Source organism: Opisthorchis viverrini (genome assembly GCF_000715545.1).
Source record: "Opisthorchis viverrini unplaced genomic scaffold opera_v5_33, whole genome shotgun sequence".
In the NCBI taxonomy this organism is placed as follows: domain Eukaryota; kingdom Metazoa; phylum Platyhelminthes; class Trematoda; order Opisthorchiida; family Opisthorchiidae; genus Opisthorchis; species Opisthorchis viverrini.
In genome coordinates, this window is record NW_008751689.1 from 2,300,221 (window position 1) to 2,327,276 (window position 27,056).

Genomic DNA, 27,056 nt, shown 5'->3' on the forward strand with positions numbered 1-27,056 from the left:
CGATTGTTTACCAAGCTCTTCTGAAACGGATGTGGTTTGTTCGATCACTAGAATCGGCGTGTGAAGAAGAGCTGGTGCGATCTTGTCACCTGAACTTTAAGACTACGAAATCTGATGTGAACAGTGGGGATTTCCATATACGCTCCAATCATTCGAACGCACCCATGTTTCCATGCGCGCTCCCGTCGTGTCCCGTCGTGTCTCGCAACTTTCCGTTCCAATACTGAAAACTGAAAGTGAATTTTAGCCACCTGCATTATGGACTCCGATTGCCGTATCTCTTGAGCCTCAGATGAGCGACACATAGGAATACTGGGTAGACCAACTTCCCTTTAGTCCTCCCACCCGGCTGCACTATGCAGCCAGCTGAGCTTACTTGGTGTTTAAGTACTCGGTCAGTCAAAATGATCTGCCGAGAAATTCCGAAATGACAGGCTGTCAGCACATGAAAACCAGGAAATCGATCTACCCAAATCCATCTCGTTCAGTGTAACAGGAGTGACTTTCAAACAATGAGTGAGCATGGTAGATCAACACCAGTGACCGATGCTGGAAAGGAACCATTCATGAGTATTCAGTAGCCACCCAAATTGGCTCAGCCGCTAAACTGGTCGGAGTTTCTGTCTATACGAGTCTAGCCTGTGGTGCTCCTCGGAGAACCACGGAGTGCAGTCGTCACATATGATATAGCGCACGACCAAACTTCACTTTACATTGTGTTGGTTCGCTTCTTCGCTACCGTTTGAACAAGGTGCGATTAGACGGCGCACGACGGACAGTAAACTGGCGTTTTGGCATTTGGGCATTTTGGCGGTTAACGGCCCGTGTGCAATTTTCAGCGTTCAAGTTTAACACTTCAGGCTGTTCGAACACCAACACCTAGTGCCTTTTATTATCGCTGAACAAGCATGGGTGGGTGACATCTGCTATGGATTGAAAAATATTGTCATGCGACAAACGTATGACTGAATTTCAAATAAAAATACCCCTCACAAACAGACTAAGGCATCCACTGTTACATCAAGTGACTTTGGTGGGCGTGGTGCCTTCAATGCGTGTGTCTTAGTAATGTGACGGTGGTTCAAGAAAATCGCGTCACGTGACCTACACTATTTACCAAAGAATGTTCATCGGTCGCTCATGGTTGGTATGTCTGTGAGAGTGGGTTGAACATTCCTGTGGGGTGCTGAGCAAGTATCTGGTTGTTTTTGTGTATTCAAATACTTCGCTAGGGTCTGTCTGCACACTCTTCCGGCCAGACAGCCTGTACATCTAAACTGCTTCTGCCGGTTAGATGGATACCGCGCTCGAAATGTGGATACCTGCATACGTCCATAAAAAGCGGATCATCACCGAGGTAACTCAGTGGTTAAGGCACGAACTTAATGACCGGAAGGCCTGTGGTTCGAACCCGACCAATGCATATTGGCTGCTCTTGTCTAGGCTTGGGTAAACTGTCTGTACCTCAGCAACAGTGATTTCTTCAAGTGACATGACATCTATGTAATTGGAGGGTGCCACGCTGGACGATTACTTATTATTAATAGTACTATAATAATACTTACAATAATATAATATGTAATTGCTAGCAATAACCTTAGCGACAATTTCCAAAAATGATTTGCTGTTCTCTTCATAGTGAGCCATGACGGACTCGAACCCAGGAGCACGTAATTTTTTGTTCGTTTTCTTCTCTTAACGGCAGCCTGATCCAGTGAACAAGAAGATTTCTCATTTGTGTGTTCCTCCTACACATTACTCCCTAATGGAAGGGATACTGCAGTAATAAGGAAAGACTATGATTCATTTGAGTCTTTCCTCAAAATCGCTTTATCCTCATCTGGGTCCAAGTTTGTACTTGGGCACAAAATAAGACCGGTGGCTAAGTCTGTCCGGTGAGTCTCAAAAGTGGATAGCAGACACTGGGCTGTTCAGGTGTCAACATCGTAAGCTGTGTCATATTAAGAAAGGATTATTCTTTCTTGCATGCCAGCATACGACTGAAAGAACAACACAAACGAGATATCGTGCATGGTTTCCATCGAGCCTTTCGTTAGGACCAGTTTGATTCGGCAGAAACGGTCCATTTTCATGTGCAAAAAAGATTGTGAGGCACTAGTCGACAGTACACTTGTTCGTGCGATTGCGGTAATGGACGTATAGTTATAAATTTCTGGTACCCAGTTCAGTACGTTTGAATTATGAAGGTGTATTTCAAAGTGGAAATTTTCGGTTTACCGCGCAGTGTTGCGAAAACCTTCCTAGTTTTTACCCCTTTGCTGGGGTTAAAAAAGGATTCAAGCATGCGAATCTGTGGGACAAATAAAAAACGCAAAAGCAACGCCAACGTCGAGAACATCCTTCAAAAGTCTAGTCCAGTTTAGCTTTTAGTTTAGTTTTTAGTTTTTAGTTTAGCTTTTAGTTTAGTTTTTAGCTAATAGCGTCATACAAAACTGAAAGGTTCAATGCAAATGAAACTTCGTGTAAATTGTGTGGGAACTCTGATATGGAATATCAAATGCGATAGCCATTGGATATCAAACTCTGTGCATCCGTTAAATCCTTACAAACGAAACCAGAACAGAAACTCTCTTAAAGCCAAGAAACGAAAGCTGATTTTTAGGTAATTATCGGGGATCGAACCCGCGTCGCTGAAAATTGAGATCTAATATGATGCAGCATCAGCTCTAAATTTGAAATGACACGTGACAATTTCGGGCAGCATATGTGTGCATCAACTCAAACATTTTAGATAAAATCCCAGAAGGAAATTGGGTAGGAATTTTCCTTGCCACTGAAGTTGTTCGCATTGGTTTCCACTACCACAAAAAGTTACTTGCTTCTACATTAAAAGTTTTGGTACGGCAAAAAAAACTGTTAGATCACCTCAATAACTCCTCGTTTCAGCAAACGCACTTTTCGCTCCAGAATTAGTACCGTTCAAGTAGTGCGCAAGGACTCCGGCGACCACAAAATTCGTCGCATCGTACGTTTTCTATCCCTGATCCTACTGCCGAAATATTGTCACAAAAAGACCATAAATTATTTGTTACGTCGAGAGATTACTGTTTTGTGAGATTTTACCATTTCGAATTATTTTTTTCAGCCACAAAAGTATGACGTTTGTTATTTTTGGGTAAACTGCGCAGCTGTGGAGGGTCTAGGATGTGGATCGTGTTTTTGTAGAATCGGTAGATGAAGGTTAGTTTACGACTATGCACACAGAGTGAAACAGCAGTTTTCGTTTTTTTTCGGCTCTTTTCAGCACTGCTTTGCGGAAACTCAGCGCCCTGTACTTTGAACCGCATGAGCAAGAATTCAGCTGCTGATATTCCTGGTAGATTACACAAACTATAAAGTCTCTCGATGAATGGAAAACCTGACTCTTTAATTCACAAGGAAAAACCAAAACCGTATACACATTCATGCAAAAATATGACGTGCTGATTGGATGCCCAGAACTCTGAGCGAAATGCTCCAGTTTCAAAAATGTAGCAGAGTCACAGAGGGCTAAACCTCCAACAAATCAGCCTGCTGTATGTTTTTTTTAAATATTTACATTTAGCGACAAGATTGATTCAATAATTAGGTAAGGAAAAAGGCTAATTACTAGGCTCTATTCTTCCTTGCTGTTACTGTCACAAGCATCTCCACCTATCCTCACCATTGTCACACGGTCACAGAAGGTTCACCGCCATTTACATACGCGTACCTCCAACAAGCCTGCTGTATGTTTTTTTTTAAATATTTACATTTAGCGACAAGATTGATTCAATAATTAGGTAAGGAAAAAGGCTAATTACTAGGCTCTATTCTTCCTTGCTGTTACTGTCACAAGCATCTCCACCTATCCTCACCATTGTCACACGGTCACAGAAGGTTCACCGCCATTTACATACGCGTTCGTATCATCAGATTTATGTCACCATGTTACAGAGGAAGTAAAAAAGCCTGAACCTAACATCAGTCTAGTGCTGTAGAATCACAAAAGAAAGGTTCAGTGGGATCTCATAAGTATTCGTATGGACTTCTCACGTTTGTGTTGACTGCAGATCACATAACCTTTTAGTAAGTTGATCTGTCAAACTCGAGGCAACGTATCAGCTGAAAATCCTTGGACAGCTGATGTTTGGTTCCAGAAACGAAATAAGATTGTTGGATCTTTTAAAATTAATTTTAAAATGGCTTTTGCGCATTGCATATGGTTGGGCTCTCCAGGTCAGTTTCGGCTAATTTTTGTCAACACGAAATCGCATTATCGTTTCGAATCTTTTCGGGTGCCATTATAAGACAATTTTACCACTAGGAAAGACATTCTACAGTGTCATGTAATCAAGCTTTCGTTTGTCACCTTCCAGTTTATGACTGAGACCGACTGGGTGGGTACAGAACAGCACACAATTGAGTGTAAATGCAGTCGCTACTTTGTTATTCGTCAAAACATGCGGATAAGAACTTGACTCAATAGATCACCGGTTCCTTTGCTGATTGCCTGTGCACATGTGTCCTTCGAAGCCCTTTTTTGTTCTTGCTCTGGGTGAAATCATCAACCAAAGGCACACACGCATTTTCAAGGGGTCAGTCGACATACAACAGACCAATTTTCTGCATAAATTACTGTGTTTATTACGGTGGAAATCAATCAACTCGGGTTGCGTGGGCGGGTCAAATCAATATGGATCGATGGGAGCTTCGCAAATGGGTCTGTTCGTGCAACAGGAAAAATAGCAGCTCCTCGAATCGAGATGATTGATTTATGGGTGATGTGACTGTAACTAACGTGACTGCTAACTGACTGACCAAGTGAAATAAGTTGCCTCGTTGTCAGTGGCTCCGTTGCGGAAACCCGGTTTGGACAAAATTCGTCAGTGGTGCTTGATAATCCACAACGAAAACCGTCAAGCAATAAGTTATTTGGCTGTAACGCGTGTACCAGTGCTTCTAGCCGCCATGAAAGAACTGCATCTCGAAAGCAATAGCACTGAAGCAGGAACGCAATGGACTGCTACACACATCTCCAAAGGTCACTGACCAGTGGCTTATCCTCACCCTAAGAAAGGGCAGTTGCTAACGTAAACGACTCAGCCAATAAGAGCTTTATTCACTATTGCCTCTTCCCTACTGACCGGCTGCGGCTGGGTGCAATGGACAATGCACAGAAAATAATCCTTAAAGAATGAATTACTGCGTATAACCTATTTATCGATCCATCGAGATTTGGTTTTCCAATAAATCCCCTGCAAACCCCAGTGCTTTCTGTCCGTTGGTCCCAATACACCAGCGCGATGCTCGGAGGACACCGATGGTGAACAATCAAATGTCCTGTTGTTCTTATGACCATTTAGTTGCAGGCCGCCATTAGTCATCCATACTTCCTCGTCACATTCGATTAACACGGTAAGGCGGTCCTGGTCGCGTCTACCCGTGGATATTTAGGAAGAACAGGCCTCGCTTGTGCATAGATGAAAGCAATTGGATTCCGACCACGTGATTCAAGGGTAGAACGGGTACAAGTAGTTGGACAGAAACTTAGTGACCAGCAATGATTTAGTTTAGTTAACGTTAAAACCAGTTTGACCCGCAAATTAGTCTATTTCACGAATTTCCTACAAATCGGATTGAAATAGAGCGTAAGGATAACCGGGAGTGCGCCCACCTGATGATATGGTCTTTGTCTCCCTTGCTTCATTCTTGCCTGGTAACGTGGTTCATGGTGCATAAGTAAGCAGCGACATGCAAGTTTCACACACCTTTACTCTACCGAAAATTTGTTTGGTTTTGTTCGTTAGACTTGGTCGTCGATCTTCTCTCCTCCAGAATGGCACTACTTCCTGCGTCCCAGCTACGCGTTCGGGAACCTGGTGTTTCCAGAACCATACATCGGTCACCCCGCCAGCCTCGCTGACTAATAGGCACCTCTACGTATAAAACACCGAGTCACTGACCCCATCAGCAGGCCACCAGATGAACTCTTCATCATGCATATCATCTTCCAGTTCATGAAACAAATTATCCATCAAATTGTCCAAATCGTCTTCAATGATGGAACTTCACCTTCTTTGGCTACCTTGGTAAGTGTCTCAGTGGAAAAACGCTTCGCATCATGTGATAAACGTTCCATTCTTCACTGATACTCAAGCCTGACTCAGCTACACAGGACGTTGAGCCGTACTGATCATCAAGAGGACAACTTGGCGCACTGATCTCCGTTATCCGGGTGGGCAACTAAAATCGAACAATGCTGAACGACTGAACAACGGGAAAATTGATAAAGTACATGTTTTGGCAATGCTAGAGGTCACCAAGGTACCTCATGGGAACTGCGTACAGCGTATCGAATTGTCACTCCTATTAAGATAAATCAACGAACACAAAAACCAAAAATGAATTGTTTCCCCTTGGTTCCTATAATACATGGAGTTTGGAAGCAGCTGATCTATCTACCACTAGAGTTTGGGTCTAGCTGGACCAACATCCAGTTCCGGACGGTCCGGCGAACTGCGGCACTGCAATCGTACGGAAAAGTAGTCCCCTTGATGTTGACACTATAGCAGTGCTCGAAAGAAAGCATAAACCTGGACGGCTGATAAACCTGACGGAAAATAATAATGTTTTTTCAGGTTTAACTGCCAGTCTGTTCTGGACATCCAGTAAAACCAGAAATTCAACAACAAGCACTTTCGTAAACAGATCGGACGTCACCCGAGTTTCTGATCGGTTACCAATTAATGTAAGGGAATTCGCATTTTTGCTTCCGGACACGGGGAACTAAGGAAGGAAAAGTTGCCGCAAGTATCATCATCACCAAAGGCGCAGTATCATCGTTCAACAGTGATGCTTCTCTGCCATACAAGCATAATTTAGTTAAAAGGCCAACTGTGAAGAAAAGAATTAAACTGAATGGAGAAAAGACTTGGTACTAGCCTAGCGTAATTGTTCTGATATGCCTACAACTCCAAACATTCATTCAGGCAGTCCAGATAGAAACTGACAACAACAACACCTTTGACTGCGATTAGCAGCTTCTCCAACAACGCTCCGGGGGGGGGGGTCACGTGGATCCATCCTAGATGGCGTACCACCGAAAATACCCATACTTTTTATAATCGATTTCCAGCCTCCCAGTCAGGTCAAGGGTTTATATAATCAGGATTGCTATAAAAGTTCGTATATGAATGATCATAATTGTCTCAACTCAAAAATTCGAATGACTCTCTGAAAATCCCTCCTCAGGATAAGAAATCTCATTGGACGGGATACATTCGGTTGAAACTATATTGCTCTAGCTATCGAGACAATTGTTTCATCCTATGGTGACCTACTCACAAAGCATGGGTCCCCTAAAGTGACTCAACTATGAGAATAAAACGATGAACTGCGAGTGCCAGTTATGTGCTAGAGACCAAAATTGATCCTTGCATTAGAATATGGGTGTAAAGCTCAGAAGTAAATCTAATCTCAATGTAAAATTTCAAATACCATCGTTTTTTCATTAGTGAGTGAAAAAATCCATAATCCTTACGGCAAAAATCCATGAGAGGCACAAATGAGAAGCTATTGTAAATTCTAGCAGACTACAAAATATCTCCAAGTCGTTTCAGAGTATTACTTTTCCGTGTGTGAATCTGCACTTGTGGTATTTGGATTTTAGTTATCCACAGTAGGCTGTGTAAGTGCTTTGGAGCTCTCTCACCTCACTCTCACTAACCGTCAACCGCATGCAAGTGAGTAAAGCTTAGTGTTATTAAACGGAATCCGGACAGAATCAGGCCTTTCAAAAGTTTGCCTGTTTCAAAAACTGTAATCTCAGTAGGTTATCTTTTACCAGGCTACAAGTTCACTCACATGAACTTTGCTATGCAAAATGCACCCACCTGCTAACGGAATACCAACCAGTTGGACACGTCTACGTCACAAACACGAGTAGAAGGACTCACGTGTGAAGAGGCTGAGTTTTCAGGGTGCAAACAGCGCTGATCGCAATCATTTGAAATCCTGACGACCAGACGGCAAATATGCTGACATAACCTTAACCAAATTAATCTAGTTACGCGTGTGATTTTTTGGATGAAAATTAAATGATATCTGTACTGAATAACGAACCAAACTGCTAAAAGTGTATGTTCACGAATGAGCACAAATCTACGCCTACGTTGATAGTCATGTAATATCGTCAGTATCGCAACTTCCTCTACACAACACACTAGCCCTTCAAGCCTTCATCCGCGATTAGCAAAGATTTATTACTTTAAATGTAATTTAGGGAAGAAGTGGAATCCCCGTTAGTAGTATTTTGCCATCATCTGAAATTTGCATGTTGGGTGGGATATTTTGTGTGTATATGTTGTCACGTTCTAGGGCCACCAAACCGGAATTTCGAGAGCTTTGTGTAGCTACCCGATATTCAAGAACGTTTACACTTTCCCATACCACAAAGGTTTTTGGTATGAATATAACTCGTTAATTCATGGGATAAGTCACAGTACGCTGTAGGATGTGTTACACAGTGACAGTCCGACCGCGGTATCACTGAACAAAACTGCTTTGCAGCAGCTTTGATCTGTTTCCTCACGTGACCACCTTAGTTAGATAAAATACAATGCTGACTGGTTAAACAACACCTAAAGTACAACCTGCTCAGTAGAGATTGACCCGCAGATTGATTGTAAGCTTGGATGCAATACTCGGTTGTATCGAGTGTTTTGAGCCAGTTGAAGCGCCCGATTTGCTCAAAAGCTTATCGCCCCTAAACGGCACGATGAAATTCAAGAAACGTTTAACACCCGCATTTTCCACAAAGAACTTTTAGTCATGAGTTGTTTCTAACGTTGGTCGAGGCTAGAAACACCAACTTCATTATACTGATAATCAAGCCCCGTATGTGAACAGCGTTTACTCAGCTATTTGTTTGGGCAGATCTATACCAGAAATTATGATGTGGTACAGTCACCCGGATTGACGTTTTCATAGGCCTTAACAGACTTAAACCCCTCACAATGTTAAAATAACTGTACGGAATATTCTGAACCACGACTTTTGTTCTGATGTATTGAAACATTCCATAGATGGGGATTCGAAGAGCACTACTCTGTTTTCATTTCGACATCGTTATGTCCAGTATGATTGGAAAAACACCAGCATTAACGCTGATGTTTCTGAGGATTTATAGGAACAGATAAATAGTATTGCTAATGTCAGTAAATAATTGCTATATGAAACAAGAATTAGAATCCAAATGTAAAGCGGTGCTGTATGCAACGACGTACCGCTTACTACTGAGTACTAATGTGTTACTAATCTGTTAGTATCTTCCGAATACTGAGTTCTTAAACACGATTTTTGATCACAACAAATAAAATCTTTTATTTCTATGACAACTGAGTAAATACTAACTTTAAAGGAAGTGTCCACATCGGGAAGCTGGGTTTTTGACAGAAAAAATGTCGAACTAGATGCAACGTACTGCTCACAAGGTTTCTGAGAGCTTTTCTAAACGAGAGATCTAGCTGGATTTAGTTAAGTCTCCTGTCGAAACCAGATACCCACGCAAATGAACGTAGCTGTCGAAATATGTTGAAAGTAATTTTTTTGGACCAATAAAGAACTTCTCATTGAGAAAAAAAACTCCGCGACTTAGTTCTATGCTAACTGACGCATCGTCTTCTTGTTTCTTTATTCCCGTAGTTTTAAAGGATGAACAGATCCAAATAATTACCCTCAGTATGAATTATTATCGATTCCTGGGCGGGTTTGCTGCATTCCGTTTACGCTTTCACAGGCCACTTGATTGCTGACGCAGAAACAGACCTTTTCTCCATTTCTTCACGTCAAAACAAACATCAACTAAACTGAAAACTGACCTTGATGTTGTGAAAATCTATTCAGCCCAGCTGGGGTTCGTACATGGTGTCAAATTTCAATCCGATCGGCTTACCCCACCACAATGTTTCTCAACACCATTGAGCGTATGTTTACTGTCCGGATACTTCATAAAAATGTTTCCTCGAAACCAGGCAACAGTCAAATGGTGTGTTGTTTTTAAACAGGTACTGCACAGAATATCAAACGGCTGATGAGACCCCAAATCGAAGGACACAAGTTTGGGACTGATGAAAATACACTGTCGTGCACTATGTATACACGGAAAAGGAATAGGTGCGCCAGTTAACTGAGACCGCCTAGCGATCATCAAAATAATCTTATGCTGAACGAGTGCAGACGGCTGAAAATTCATGAGAAACACACCAAAACATTTAAGAAATTTTGTCCACAAGAAACAATGAAGTGAACAAGAGAATCTAAAACATCTGGTGTGATACTACGACGGGCACCATAGGCGAAACGGATGGGCATAAAACAAGTATAGTATATAAATGGTGGAGGGGAACATCAGTATGTTCAATAAAGCTTGAATGAGCAACAATGCAGCTTTCGGATTGGGTTTACAACAAACGGCCCCACAGTGGCGCAACTAGTAAATGACATATAAGTGGTACTGAGCATTGAGTCACACGACTCATCAGGATAGTATCTGGGCCAAGGTAGAAATTTGTTTTCAATATCCGAAGAGGTTCATAACCGACAGGATATACACAGATGTCAATACAATGTTAGTAGTTGGATGCAAACTGAGGTTGAGAAAGTTTGAGGCTGAAGGCCGCAAAGATTAGAACTTGGTCACAAGACTGTTTCTCCTTACAAATGTCAGTTGTTCAGTGTCATCTTCAGCATGTGAGGTAATGAGTGTGGTGAGAAAACTCCAAACTTAGACCCTTACAAACGCTCGAGAATGATACTTCATTGAGTAATACTGTCTGATGGTAAGGAATGGTCCAAATTATTTCAAATTTGGCTTGAGACTGGAACTAAAGCTAGCGCAGGTCAAGGTTCTTCTGTCCTTTAATGAGCCATAAGATCATTAAGGCAAGTAAAGCAACAAATGTATTCAATCCAAAGGCAGAAGTGTTAGGGCTTATCATGAATAAGTATTAATTCTGGTAGCCCAGAGAGTAGATTAGACAAGCTAATGGTGTTTTGGCTAACGTCAAGGAAGACCAGCACGCCTAGGCCTTCGAGTATTCTTGAATAAGCACCAGACATTGTTCGAATTGAACGAAAAAATGACAGTTCGGTATATTCGAAGAACCATACTTTCTATACCCCACATGACGGCCTGTTTTCCGAACTATGTGAAACTGTTTGTTTGTATACTGCTTTAGCTTCCGTGGTTTAATTTCATCGGGGAGGGCCTTCATATATCACATTGTTTTTTGTATTAAAACGTGGTCAAATTTTAGAGCGAATTCGCCCACATATCCATTCTACCGTATCTTGGTACCTTTTCACAAAATGACTATTAGTATCAGATGCAACAGTTTGTGGCGGTTAAACTTAATGCTTTTCTTTTCCGTGATCCAAGAACTTAGCCACACATACGATCTATGCTATCGTTAAAAACATGGAAAACGACGATGGTCAACGCTCAAGCGAAAACAACCCACAAAGCACCGGAGAAAATTTCGGAATGAACGGCGACTAACTTTAGCCTTGAATGAGTTTTTTTCAGTTCCGTTTGATTGATGTAGAAGTGTCTTCAAAAATCAGGACACTGAAGAGCAATTACTTCGAAAAAGTTGACTAAATTGTCTAATAGCGTGCCTGTCGAACTGAAAGCAACACACCATTTCCCACAACGGTGCTTGGGAAGAGAAAATGAATCCTGCCAGCGAGACGTGAAACAAAGTGGCTCAGAAATCTTATTACAAACAATGTGTCCACCATGGGTGAGTGGCAAGAAACATCTAGAAAAGCGGTTGTGACCGTCCATCCCTGCTTTGAATCCGTAAGAGGAAGATTCGCGACTGTTCGTGGAAATCTGACGTCGATAAGCGACACACCGAGTAAGCTGTGTTCCCAAAGTTTTAACAGTATGATGTAGTGTAAACGAGGGTCCCCTATATATGCAACAACTGAATTATATATATATATATATATAGATATATATATATATATATTCCATGCGACCCAGAAAATCTTCACTGGGTAAACGAAGCACAGTTTAAGCAATCTCCAGATTGGGTAGCATTTTCCGGTAGTTTTAAACTAGTTAGTCACATGAATGGCAGTTGCGATCGCCGCCTTAAGCAATGGAGCGGAGGATTACACGTGGAAATTCCAACACAGCAACGCGGAGAAGACTGATATCATGTGCCTAAGTCCAGTGGTCAATTTGCCACGGGTTTCCGCTGCACTTTGCTTTTCTATGATCCAAATTTGATCAAAGTCTAGAAATCAACGGAATGCGAGAAACTGTGAAGTTCAAAAACTTAAACTTTCGAAGTGGTGGAACATCATAGCGAATAAGATCAACTGGTCTTAGATGCGTATCTGTGATCCGAAAGGCAATTTAGCGATCGTCTCAGAAAGGCTTAAGATAATTTGTAATAACTCGTGTTTCGGACTGCATGTCCGTCCCGATATGATTCACACTATCCCTGACAATTCTAAATCAATCATTAGATTTTGTTGTGATGCTTTAGGTCCTTCTATAACACACTTGTTGATCGAGCTTTGAGGGTTAGAGTTATCCATAAGCGAGCATATCTGACCATCTATGAGCAACTGGTCAGGTGGGCACCCTAAATCACATTTCGTATAGAACAGATCATATAAAATTCACGTATAAAGCATTCAGTCTACGTGAACTGAGTATAGAAGGGTGTGAGAAATGTAATGATAGTAGACCGAGATGTCACAGTTACATACAGTCAAGATATTGTTTGTTGTAAATGCACTTTCTAAAGCGGTGTTCGACAAAGGGTCTCGCACCTCAACGACGCCAGCGGGATAGCAGTTTTGACAATAAAAGCTTGATCAAATGTCTATGCACTAGAAAGTGCACCAACCAGGTTACCCAACGGTCCCCACGTCCATCAAGGACAAAACTATGTCTCCTTGATTTGGGTGTTTTCCTCGTACAAGTGAAGCGATCAGCAGCGAAAAAGCATTGTGTACCTATTTCACTCTTATTGGGAATCATCGATAGCAAACATTCACGAATTTCTCAGAAGATCGATTTCGCAACTACCCAACTAGTTGTTGAAACCCAAGCCGTTCGGCAGCTGACCAATAATCAGCCCGCACTTAGACGTAATGTGACACCGCTCATGCTTCATTCACAAAATTCACATCACGTGGTCAGATGTTGACTGAGGAATGTTAGTTGCGTCGCGCTTCGACATACGAAAAAGTATACAGCTTGGAAGTCTTCTAGAATGTGTACAACAAGAACAATGGATGTAAAAGTTGCAAGGTCCCAAAGCCCATGGGCTAGCTGCGGAGACATCCACAGCAGAAAAAAACGAATAAGAGATTGACCCGAAAACGTCAATGATAGCGTTGACTCAGAGATGAACCAAGTTGCAGTTTGGAACCAGGATCACTTGATAACTAGTTTTTTGGAGTCGCAGCTGTCTCCGCAAATATGTTGTCTCTGTTTTTTTCGTTTTCGTCACACGCATGGCTTCACAATCTATTTTTTTAGTTTTCTTATCTTCAGAATCCTGGCACTTGGTTGATGTTGACGGACTTGCATAATGAGACACTGTGTGACGCAACAGACACAACGAATTCGGTCACGCGACCAACATGTATCCATGACTTCATCCTCAGCCGCTTTCTGAACGGATTTCGCGCCGCTAACCTGAATTTCTACGGGGAAATCATGCCAGTAGTGCAAACAATAGAATGTTGGAAACAGTCCAAGGGAACAGCACAGTTTACAAATTAGCAAAGCTGTTTTTATTGAGGAATAATTTGACCCCGATGGGCTACTGTTCTTGGTTTGTAGAGGAATGATCGTAGGTTATAGATGGATGCGTATGTTGCGGATAGCCAGTTGGAATATCCTAAAAGGACAGAGCATTCCATCTTTGATCAGAATGGATTAGAATGCCGTTTTCAACACCCTTTCTACCTCAAAAACTGCAAAAAGTACCAAGAGCCTCAGCGATACCTTTAATCACCTAAAATATTCAATGGGTGATTTTCCTATTCGTCAGTGACTCATAAATTCCGATTTTGTCGGTTAAAGAAACCAGGATACTTGTTGTTAGGTGTACAGTAGTAAATTTCTCGGGGACCCCTTTCGGTGCCGAACTTCGATTGAGAGTGGCACTTAGCACTGGCTAACAATGATGTCATTTACACTTCACGACGTTGCTTGCAGTGACTCGGAGAAGGTTGTCTTCTGTACGCCCACTTTGGTACAGTTTTCGCCGGCCGAATCTATCACCATAAATCGTTCGTCTGTGCATCGCTACAACAAACGCGAGAGGACTGCTCACTTGCCACGAACACAGCAGTAATTCTGGGGAATTCCGCCTCAGCAGCCTACACATCACCATCCAACGTATGGTATGTTCACAGGCTCAACCAGCTGAGCGCTACCTATAAAACAGGTGGGATACCAAAAGCTAAGATAACCTGCTTATTCATTAATAACAACTTCAGAAGTTTTTATGAATTATAGGCCTCCGCTACAGATTAACTGGACAGCCGTAAAACCGAATTCTCTTCATATATTACGCTAATGCTAGGCTGTGAATGCCTCATACAGAATAACCGAAATCCCTGATAAGTCTGCTCAAATCTGGTAGCTTCTGAAGGAGCAAAAGTGGACATACATGTCGCAGAAGCGCAGCCTGACAGTTTGTTTGGCTGTGCTCATGCTAAGTGCCAAATTGATGCCGCGCACCTGAGTCAGCGCAACAGAGAAGGTTGGTGCATGTTGTTCTTGCCGGTTCAACTAACATCGCAAAAATGCTTGAGAAGGCAAAGAAAGACCGTAACTTCGGTGAACCCTGGCACCGCTTGACAGGAGGAAAGAAGATCATACACTCGTTTGAATCGATCCTTCCTACCCAGTTTACCGTGTACTACCTCGCTACGGTAGCCAGAAGCACGATAATATATGTTAGTAACAAACAGTCCAATAATGCGTAATGCAAAATATTGGCCACTATCCCTTCTCCCCGTTCCTGCAAGTAACTACCTTCCGATGTGCGAAGACCTCAATTGACTCAGCCATCAGACCGATTCAATAGACTTCGTGTGGACTAGCTTAATACCTTAGCAGAGACTTCACCTTGCAATTACAATCAGTGTATGCCAAAAATCAGATAAACACTGTAAGAAGTTTGGTCCTTCTTGCGCATCAACGGTAATGAGCATCTTGCGAACCCATAGGGAAATTCAAACCGGTAAACTCTCTCCTGGTTAGTGGGTGGAGGTTATCTCGATGTCTGATCACGAACGGTTGATCGGCGGGCTAATCAGCTCGTTCTTGCATACCATTCTTGATACCATGCATTCATTAGACTCACTAGACTCGCGTGGTTACGTATTGACTGGCTTCTCGAGTGCCGACGTCTCAGAAGGAAGATTCATGCGACTTGTGAAACAGCTCCCATTCAACTGTGCACTGACGATGTCGCCTCGACTGGGGATGAAACGTTTGCAAGCCAATTACCAAGCTCGGCGAACAGATCAACTACCATCTGATCAACCACCAGGAAACAGGTCCCTGGATAAGCAGATTACCGATATTTTGATGGCTGGATGAAATTCTGATTTCACGATAATTCGTCTAGCAAATTCAGTGTATCTACCACCTTGCCATCTAACTTACCATTCATGTATATAAAATATTTTCGCATTTCGTTTCACTGGCTACTAATACACGCCGCTAGCATATTGTTACATTTCATCTCTGGTCTCTGCCATGTTTTCGGTGCAACAGCAGTGCTTAATGACAATGATATGCGCAGTGCGGTGAACTGGATCAAATTCAACACATACCACGGTGAAGTTAACTTTGCGTGCTTTATTGAGCGAGTAAGCAATTAGACTGATCAATAGGTTTTACGGCTCGATTTTACTATACACCACATAACTGACATCTTGAAATGAAGTAGTATTGAAGAGGAAAGCAAGATCACGTGGCAGGTTGAGAAAACAACCGGTAGTCTAGGCTAAAGCGGTCAATTTAAACCGATTTTACCCAGCGCTTTGTATGAACACTGAGTAAGAAGGTTGCTATAGCACTTCAGCGGATTGGGTCAATAAACGGCATAGCTAGATGATAACTCAGATACCGGCAAGAAAGTCTGAAACAGTTTCACGCGCCTTTTTCAGTGAACAGCACACTGAATTTACAAGGTACATTGTGAATTTGTTGGACCAGGTGCTTTGACAACTGCGTGGATGACCAACCATATCTAACTACTTAGTTTTCAACACCTTTTGTTTCAGAGTACACAGTTTAGAGGTGATTCATCAATTTTGTTAATGCATGGCAAAGTATGTTGGCCTCAAAGTTGCGAATCAAGCAAACTGTAAACGTTGTGTGCCACCAAGCAAAGAAAGTCAGTAGATCAACAATTGCAGGTAAAAATGCCAATCACACAACTATGTTGTGCTTTCTATGTTCTTTAATGTGTGAGATTTGAGTGGAGCAGGAGGAGCATCGTACGCACAGGATATCTGAGACGCACAAACGGCAATGACGTTGAAAGACAGAATTTCATGAGAAACTTACTTAACACCCTTCATCGTTCATCGCAAACAAAATTTCGAGGGATGTGCAACAGCTCACGATGGCAGTGTTTGTCTTCCGTTGTTTGATTGCGATTCCAGCAAAGCAGGTTTCCAGCCACCGCTAGGGTTAGGCACTTGGGGTGAGTTCTAATGGGAGGGAAATTCGAGTCAGGTGCTTATCGTCTGGAGAGCTGGACCACAAGGTTGCCTGAGATTTGAGTTCTTTTCCGTCCATCAGTCCGAAAGTTGTATTCAATCGCAGTGTAGTGCCAGCTAAAAATACACGTGAACTGCCAACTACTTATATGCACATAATCGGCAACTTCTGATTTCAGCCGATATATGCCCATGCACTCAAGAAGCTGTATTAGCGATTGAGAAGTTAAAATAGATACATTCGACCACAATGGCTGCCCTAACTAATGAAATAACTAAAATAATCATTCAGCTGTAACACCTTATCGGTGTTTAGCTGCCAGGCAACCCGGAAGAAGCACGAGGGCAGAGCTACTGCCAGGTTGCCTAAGCCTAGACAGGAGCTGCGTAGACGCCATGGTTGTGTTCGAACCACTGATCTTCCGGTCAATAAGTTCGCGTAATAATCACTGAGCTGTCTCGAGCTCACTGACTGGCAGCTATACTCAGAAGCATCGGATCAGATGTTGTCTAAATCCAAGTACGAATGTGCAACACACCTTCGCTATCATGCTACTGACTGTTTCCCATGTGTATTTTAGACGAATGGTGTGCGTGCACCGCCCGTAAAACCCGGAACTGAAAAAGACGCGAAGACGTTCATTCTAACAAATTATGATTATTCCCAATATACGGTGTTTGTGGTACTCGTAGACAAGCTCACGCTAATGAACCAAAAACAGTAGAGCGTAAACAAAAAGCAGTTAGAGTTCCAAGGAGGGCCTTAGTACGAATGTGATCTATAAAACCAATTTAACCATAGCTTTGGATGTTGAATAATACATAAGAAACCAATATTTAAAGGAACCTAGAACCACGTTGTGATCTTGCATTGGGAGATTTGGAGAGGTAGGAAACAAGTTAGAGGGGGATTAACAAATCAGTGAAATTATGATTGTCTTCTGAAACGATGAGTCGATGCTTTACTTTCACCAAATAGTCTTTGTATCATGAGTTGGTGAATTTCTCTACTGCAATGTTCAAAACAAATGTGCTTTTCGTATTAATCCGTCATTCACTTGACTGACAATCCCTGTGCTGTTAACAAATCAATATTTATAGCTTTCTTTTATTTCTAGAGTAAGAGTGTCAACCAGCTTCACATCTATCTACTGACATTCAAAATCGAACAGGAATGATCACGCGTCTCTCTGAGTTCGAAACCGTTCCAAGAGAGGTCTGTTTTGCTGACAAACATTCGTCTAATGAAGGCAACCACCCAAAAATAGTGAATTTTGGTTGTCATAAGACATTCTCTCAAACGACGATTTCACCGGCTGTGAACGTTCACACTCACTACTAGGGGTTGCGTCATCACAGTTCTCCTGGGGGCTTACGACAATCAGCTCATTTTGTCATTTTTTTGGCAAACTCTTATCTTTATGATTCGGCAACTTGATTATACTCGATGATACGCAGTCCACCATGTTTTTCATCATCTTGAGACAAACAGAACGTGTAAAACAGTCACAGTTCCCTTGGAACTAACAAATTAGATTTCGAACACATGGCCTTGTGTTTGAGTGAAATTTAGCAAATATAATGAAGAATGCTCAGGAGATTTTAGCCCTTGGTTCACTTTACTAATTCACTTAACATACTGTGGGTGCAACTCCCAAAATTGCATGATGACATAATGAAGATAAGTATAAGTATAAGTATAAACAGCCCTACATGCTATCGGTTGTGATGTCGACTTTTTGGTTCACCAACCGATGATCATCTCTTATCGAGGGATCTGCTTTCCTCAATCCGCTAAGGCTGTTATTGGACTGGGACTTCCTAAGGTCGCAGTCAATAACTTGTGTTTGCTTGCCATTGTGGGCTCTCTGCGTACTTATGACACTTTTATGCGTAATACATGGCATTGAATGTACATTTTTGCCATTTAATCTCACACAAGACCCAGTATGACGGACACTTTGTGCCTGATGTGCGAGTCTTGACTGTGCTATCGCCTACCGCGCCTTGAAGAGCATTGACCGTTTGTCCATTCTTCGGTTGCGTGTTTCCATGTCAAAAGTTTTACATACTTTGGGATTCATCTCACCAGACTGGAACTGTTCTTGGCATGAGTTCGAATGAGACGTTTCTCCCTTTTCTCCCATACTCTCCTGTTACTCTTTCGCATTCATCGCTTGCATTCCCTTTTTATGTTTGTTACGATGCTCTTAAAAAATAAATGATAATTGATGGATAGTACGTTATCTAGTGGTCAGTGAATAGTTCATCTGATCAGCGTTGAAAGAGTACCGCTTTATTGTGTTCATTGTTCCAAACTAACTAGTTATTCACTTTACACCCCCATTTCATTTGGACCGTCATATGGTGGATAATACTTGCACTTCGAGAACATAAAATGCAGTAAACCGCTTCCCATAATGAGTACGCAAGATGTAGGCCAAAACTAACCGCAAGTGCAGAGTGTTCTCACAAGAGAAGTAATCTAAGTTTGAGAAAACGTCTTCCGTAATGGAAATGCAGATAGCTGGAGGTGCCAGAATGGGTGACACTGCGTTTCGTGTTCTTAGTAGATGAATCTACCGGCGATACGCAATGGTATTATGGCAATAAGCCGCAAATTTTGACAAGTCTTGGTATCCAAAGCATTGAATGGTTGGTTTCGCTAAACTGAGGAGCTCCTCCCTAAACTCCGACGTGCTGCAAGCGGTAGTCAATGCTATCCCAAAAATTCCAGAAATCCAACTAATCTTGGAACAAACGACTGATCTACTTACTACACATGTATGGCTACCAGGTAAAAAAAACTAACTTGAAGATGGAAAAAATTCGCCTTTGCCCACAAAGATGATGAAAAATTTTACTTGTGGATACAAGCAAAACATACGTGGGTTCATTCAATGACGCCTCACAGGGACAACTCATGCTGAGAACGCTTAACAACAGTGATCCAGAACAAATATCTGGATCTACTGGAGGCTCACTTATTGTTCGACCACCTGGTTATTACAATTTTTGTCAACTCAACCGATCGCTTGCTACCGATCTGACCTCATTGTGCTGAGTTAGGAGGGCAAATAATAGATGAATGGTACTAAACGAACGTTTTCGCACTGTTAGGGCACGGATTCCCTGTTACACGGATATGAGTCTCCCGGGATTTGTACTATGGTCATCTTAAATTTTTGGTTACCGGCTTGGTGGAAGTCGTATATTTTGGATGTTAACTTCCTGGATACACTTTGCAGTATAACTAAGTCGTAATTTAGGCGCTCATAGATACAAAGCACGGACCTGGCACTCGTTGATTTTGTGGACTGCGCAGATGCAAGAGAGCGGCACGAAGACCACCTGTTGCCAATAATTGGTGAATTGCTTTCGCTGGAATACATCTGTTGCACCACCACATTACTTCTACGTCACGCACGACATTGCGTGTGGTCCAGCACACTCATTTTGAAGACTCCGCCATTTGTGTGTTGCGCACACGCGTAGTCACTTTTTCATCGGAAAGCTCATAATTTTTTTTGTGTTACCATCACAATGCGAAGTCGCTTTTACGAAAGACAAGGATCACGTTGATCCGATTCTTAGGTTACAATACCAGGGTGCTTCGGAACAGCTTAATCTATTCTGCTTGTTGCGCTAGAAAACATCTTCAGTGGATGATAGTATCTCAGTCGATAGGCAGGTCTGATAACCCTGAACACTGCGGTACATCCGCTATGATAGGTCCAGATGAACATACTACAAAATCCGCAGCAAAAATATCTGAATTTTAGTAGTTTACTCCACTATTCTGAAGAATTAGATTCACTTAAATTGAAGTCGATCGTTGGAAATTGCTCACCACCTAAAAATATTCACACACTGACAAAGCACAAGGACCCGAGCGGTCAGTGATCAGACAACATAAACAGTACTTTCATGAAGGAAACTACTCACAAGGTTGCTGAAAACTCTTCGACAGCCCACGACCGGTTTCACCCTTCAGTTGTAGAATATAATAAACAAGAGATTCAATTGAGTCTCCCTTGAAAACCAAATTGATTTGCAAATGAGTGCATTTCTCGAAAACAGTCCAATTCGGGTTCAAGTAGAACATAAGGTTGGCGGAAACTCGGGGACTGCGCCTACCTGATGAGCCCCAAGAAGATTAAAACCGATCGTGGGCTGTTGAAGAGTTTTCAGCAAACTTGTGAGTAGTTTCCTTTATGAAAATATGCTGCGATATCTCGAATATCGTGCCAACTGGAACATGGAGTGGCCTGTGTGCAGTACATTCAGTTGTAGAATATCCTGAACGAGAGATCCAGTTGAGTCTCTCGTGAAAACCAAAATGAGTGTATTTCTCGAGAACCCAAACAATACTTTCCTCTTGAACATTTCGATCGATAACATCCTTGCGCACTAAATTATTGCCACAAGGAAGCTATCCTGAAGCTATTACTGTGCTTCATAGTCTTACGTCCTGTGTTTGGTTCTAAAGAATAGCAAAACTGTTTTGTTGCACTGCAGATAAGTGCAGAAATTCCGATTCTCCAGTACTTTTCTACGCTGTCTTTATACAGAAATAAAAACACCCTACTTTGCGACAAGCATTTTTAGTAAAATTTATGACTCGTAAGCGTAGTATGGCTTAAAAGCTAGAAACTTTTACCATGAGTTTACACAGAGGAAAGTTTGTTTCAATGTGGTTGATAGCTTGCGTTTTATCCCTATCAAAGCATCGCTTTAATTTCAATCGTGGGTGACTTGCAGAAAAACGAGCAAGGGACAAACATTTCACTCATTTTGGGCAGCAGATTCTAGCAGGTAATAGCCATGTGAAAAGACAAAGCTGAATGGGAAACGCAATACGCTGTTTATTTGCTGCCCAAGAAGAAAGTAAAGCTGAAACCAGAAAATGCAGATTTCTCATCCAATCTTGGAGAAAACGGAACATATTATTTAAAAAAAGTCGGATGAATCTGAAGCTTTTTGTCCACTGCTCACCTGTCTCATCAGTCAAACTAGTGAGTTTAGGCTGAGCGGCCACGAGCCACACTTCTGTTGTCCTGCATCGCCACTCCAAAGATGCTCCAAAGCGCGACCACTTAATGGGAAGTTGATTAATAAAAGACGCTGTACCAGTGCGAATGTTCTTGCATGGAACTCAGGGTGTTACCGACGTGACTCTTTGGAACAAAACTCTCAAAAAAAGCATTTTTTTCTCTAGCCAGTTTTCCTTGTCTGCTAACATACTGTTTCGAATTCACCTCCATGAGTTGGTACTTCCTCACCTAAATAAGCTATTTTGTCCGGGTTCTGTAAAATTTACACTTGTTTAGATGTTAAGCATACCCCGTCAAACATAGACCAAAGAATTTAACCAATTTTAGCAGCTACCACTGTACGGGAGGAAATCGCAAAACATGAACAGACTCAGCAAGATAATTTGTTTGACGTGTTTCCTCAGCATCAACGATTGATTAGGAATGATTAACAGGAGCAGGTAGACAGTCTTAGAAAGAGTGCAAAGTAGACTAAACCATACTAAACGAGACCAGAACGAGTAGTACTTGTGACGCTTCTCGAATTCATTAGCCACATTGAAAAACGGTCTTCTCGGCCCCACTTCAAGCACTGACCGTTGTAAGTACCTTGCATTTAAGGGACCTTCTCAAACACAGACAAAACATTATCGAGTGTTTGTCTCATAAAGCTAGCACTTCATCTAATCCTCTCGAATGGAGATCTCCACTCTAAAATACACCTTGGTCGGAAGGGTCTAACATGTGGACCCGTCTATAATTCTAACCCATTGGTCACCATCAATTCATTTAAAATACGTACCAATGGCTCATAGAAAATAAACCATTCATGTGTCTTTCGGTATTAGATGAAAGACTCACGGTTTTTCTGAAGAAATAAATCTATTTGCAAAATAACGTCGCTAACTGAAGATCCAACTGAATCCCCCGAGTTTTTCTTTTTATGATCTGACTCAACTGAATGTGCTGCACACTGAAGCCACCTCAAGTTTCGGGTACCACATTCTTGATATCGCAGTCTATTTTCTTGCAGAACATATCGTCATAAACGAGAAATTTAGCTGAAATTCAGCTAAAACAACTAGCCGATTGCGTCCAATTTGGTGTTTAAGTAGCACATAAGAGAAACCCAGGGACTGTGATAATCTGATGTGACCCAAGAAGGGCAAAGCAGTCCGAGGGTTGCAGATAACTATTCGACAGTGGTGTGTTACGTCAAGACAGCAGGGTCCGTTTTGGCTGACAGTGCCTTCAGTTAGCTCCTTGGCTTGATGCACAACACAGGTAGCTTTTGTAAACCACAGTAAATGCTACTGCCCACGCTGATCACAGTGTTGGTGAATCGCTTTGGAGTGAATGACCAACGAAGCGCGTTCTTTTTCTCGATGAATGACTACTGGAACATTATGGATGGATTCTGATTGATTGATCCGTCCCTCTTTTGCCAGACTGTGAGATTGAGCCCTTTCATTACCTGCGCAGAAAATCATAATTGACAGCAGTTAATACTTCTCTTGTACAGCATGTCACCATGAAGGTTCGTTCCGTCGATTATTGGAATGTTTGATGGGGAGTATACAGAGCCCCAGTTAGTTGTGTGGCTGAACAGTGGAAGTTTACAGAAGTTGGTAGGTGGCCAGTACGTGTGTACTCACAGTCCGACTCACTAACTGGCTGGTGGATAATATGGCAACTTGCTCTTCGCCAAGTCGTTTATTCTGATTGGTCACAAGTCCTCGAAAAAGGAAGGATAATGATCTGATCGTAATCTTGGGTTTAACCGAACGTCAACTAATAAAACGACCATCAAATCATGAAAGCTAAGCTTTACGCACTCCTCTACGTTCACTAACTACAATTCAGTACGGACGTTGAATCTATGTATCCATGAGGACACCTGGAATTCTGAATGATATTTTACGGCTAGTTTTAGGCCTGTTGACGCACTGCGAGACGTGTTTCTGTGTTGTGCAAGCGTCATTCGATTTTGTATACACCAATCTGATGATAAGGAGATACTGGTGAGCAAAACTCCATCGTTTTAATGTCAAATATGGTATTCCTGTGAATACGTCAACTAAAGAAAAAGAGTATTTCAGTGTGGTACCCAATGGTACCCAACAATCAACTCGCTGGTGAAGTTCAACGATGTCCAGCCAGTTTGGACATTCTCTTTGGTAACCTCGAATCTGAACTCGACCGAGTAATCATGAGGTTCTCTACGTTGGCTCACCTCTGAGATGTAGTACTTCCTTCGAAGATCAATTGTGAGTAGAGCCATTTAACTCCCAGTTTAGAGATAATTTCCGCCTTTCGTTCCTTTCCCAGAGGCAGAAAAATGTGCGCTACTTTTTAATGCATGCTACTGCATACTGCAACTATGAACTGTCAAAACTCAACGCGGAAGAAATCGGGAAAAAATGTGTTCGTCAGAAGCACTGTTTGATTTCATTCGCTCGAATACGTTGACATAATTACCTTGGATCGTGAGAGGGGTCTGTGTGTGGAGTGTTTTGAGTACCAAAGTTCTGCAGACGTTTTGGCTGCCCCGAATTTCAGATATCATGAAAGAGCAAGTAAAAGATTCCTATATATCTGTAATGCACTACTCATAAGGTTGCTAAAATGAGTCGACAGCCCACGACAGAGGCTCCTCAGGCAGGCGCAGTCCCCGGGTTTCCGTCAACCTTATGTTCTACTTGAAACCAAATTACACGAAATTAGCGAACTAACTAATTTGGTTTTCGAGAGACTCACCGAGAACCCAGCTGAATCTCTCGTTTGTGATGTATCCAGGCAACAAGGATTGTCGCTTTCGTTTATCACAAAACAACTATAGGGCACACATCTCCACACACAAAATGAGTATCTAACTGCGGGAGGGTCAGCGTGGTATTAGTACACTCAGAACCTGCACAAGACTGGCTTTTGTCTGACTGACTACCTTCTACAAAAGACCAAATTCCAAGGAGGTCCAGTCTTATGAAGTCATAGAATGTCTCATTGCTTCGGGGGTGACAGTTAACCTTCCTAGGGGACCTATAACCTTTACACCAAGGATTAATTTCGGTCCATAAAAAAAGACAACAAATCCAAAGAAAAGCTGGTTGAAAACGACCCCATCTCCGACCTTAGACTAGATGTGCAGTGAGTGTCAAGTTCACTAACAAATAACAGAAGACAGTTTCATCCTAACATTCCTTCTTCCAGACATTTATTTGACCCCTCAATGAGCGTAGTATTCATGGCAAGCTATTTTCAAAGTCCAGGCAACTTTTCCATGGCCAAAGTCCATCTGAGATTTCGTTCCTTGAAAAACTGATTAAAGCTTGCTTTGTATTGTACACGGGATTTTATAACGAAGTTGTCCTAAGAGAGAAGCTGATTCTCGACGGTAGTTAGTAAGATTTAGCAAACCAATTTTAAAGCACAGAATCGCATATACAAGAGGAATTTGAGAGTGGATGTTGATCTTCATGGGGATTTGTGGAAGAAAAAAGGGAAAAATGAGCCATAGCTGACGTTAACAGATGCCATTTAGCTTGCATGTAACCCGGGCAGCCAGTTTTGAAACTATGAGAATTTCAGCAGGATTCGCACAGTATTTAACTAGGAAATATCCTGTTTAAAAGGTCGGTTGAGAGTATCAGTCTGACTTTCCATAACCTGGTACACTGGGTTCAGATTGCAGACAGCACAAATGAGAGACCACATTCAAAAAAAAAACCGAAGAGCTCTTTCTCATGTGGCCCTCTTTCTTCGCCCTTCCCTTGACTCATGATGTCTTAAGAAGGCTGAAAACCTCACCAAACATCTTAATCTGAAAAAAATGCAAAAATACGGGCAGCTTACCGTATAGGTTTTGTCTGGAAGTATTCCGGATGCTTCGGTGATTAGCAAGGCCGGAAGAAATGCATTAGGCTCATCCTCGACTTCTAGATATGTCCTTGAGGTACTGTCGCAATTTGTCAAAGTATCAGGACCGGTGGATGACGAATCATCCACTGGTAGATTTGTGAAAAACACGGATTTAATTAATTCCGGTATTGGTGTAGCATTTTTTGCATTTTTCTTCCGCAGATCAACGAGAGAAGGACGTGATGCTAGGGCGGGAGAGGCTCCTAAAGGGTCGCAATTGGAAGATGTCGACAAGCTTTCGCCGTCACTTTCTGTTTTTGTACTGGGAGCTAGAATTCCGACTGAGTCAAAGTTGTTGTGAGACCAGGGTGTGATTGAGGACAAATTCACCAGTGACTTCGAATATCCTTTATTTGTCGCTGCACTGGTATCTTCACTGCTCTCACAATTTAAGAAAGCATTATCATCAGCGGCAATATAATGCCCGATTCCCAAATGTCCCAGAAATCCACCTTCCTCAGGTGGTTGTCTCGTCGGTTCTGCAGAGCCCTGTGTCATTGGCTCACCTATGGAGGTTTTTTTTGAGCCTCCCCAACGAAACATCCTGGGTACTTTACGCCCCAAACCAGAATATTTAGGTGGAGGTTTTTTAGCTTCTTCCAGAGGCACAGTCGTTTCCTCTAGAGAAGACCTACTCAAATTAAAAAGACTCCGGTGATTCCTCAACCTGACAGGTGTGCGAACAGGTACAATTTGGGGACGGAAACGTCGAAAAATCTCCCGAGGTTCTTGCATAGTGCCCGTCTCTGAATTAACCATGTAAATCTTGGTGGCTTAATCCAAAAGCCAGATAGAAACAACACAATTTGACCCTCTTGTTAGGTGTGCGTAATGCAATGAATTTCCGGTGTTGAACTTGGGCAGGCGACTAGTGCACCACCACGAGCACCACCGCATAGGTGTAACGCGCAGTTCCATACTTGGGTCACTAATCGATTGCTTTTAAGGTTGAAGTAAGTACCGTGCTTTTCCGTGGGTGGGTGGGTGGGTGTGAATGCACGTGTCTGTTTTATTGTTTCTAGCTAGCATTGCGTGTTTGCGCGGCCTATCTCCTGACTGCCTCGTCTGCACACCACATGTCAGTCCGTGCTCGATCCTGCGCTCACTCATTCACACAGCCGAGCTTCATTTGCGGAGTTTATGTGTGTTCGCCTAATTGCATGCACCAATCAGGGGGACGGGACCACGTGCGCAGAATGGAGTGTGCGAAGCGCAGACAGGCACGCTCAAGCGCGCAACACACGTCGGACAACACCAATAGCGTTGGATGAGTGCGGTCAGCCGACGAGTGGGGCCAAAAACCAGTTCAATGCTCGAGCACCAATAAATCAGGAATGCAAATTCTCTTGTTGC

The 27,056-nt window shown here is 42.4% G+C and overlaps 2 protein-coding genes across 2 annotated transcripts in view; one reads left to right on the forward strand and one right to left on the reverse strand.

Annotated features, from left to right (window-relative positions):
- T265_02644 (hypothetical protein) overlaps window positions 1–26,591 on the reverse strand; it is a gene marked incomplete at both ends in the record, with an annotated part of 80,433 nt that extends 53,842 nt beyond the window's left edge. Inside the window, one exon of the mRNA XM_009166942.1 lies at window positions 25,638–26,591. The remainder of the gene's footprint in view (window positions 1–25,637) is intronic.
- T265_02643 (hypothetical protein) overlaps window positions 16,352–27,056 on the forward strand; it is a gene marked incomplete at both ends in the record, with an annotated part of 33,577 nt that continues 22,872 nt past the window's right edge. The window contains 2 exons of the mRNA XM_009166941.1: window positions 16,352–16,424; window positions 25,866–26,011. Of these exons, the coding sequence (XP_009165205.1) occupies window positions 16,352–16,424; window positions 25,866–26,011 (219 nt within the window). The remainder of the gene's footprint in view (window positions 16,425–25,865; window positions 26,012–27,056) is intronic.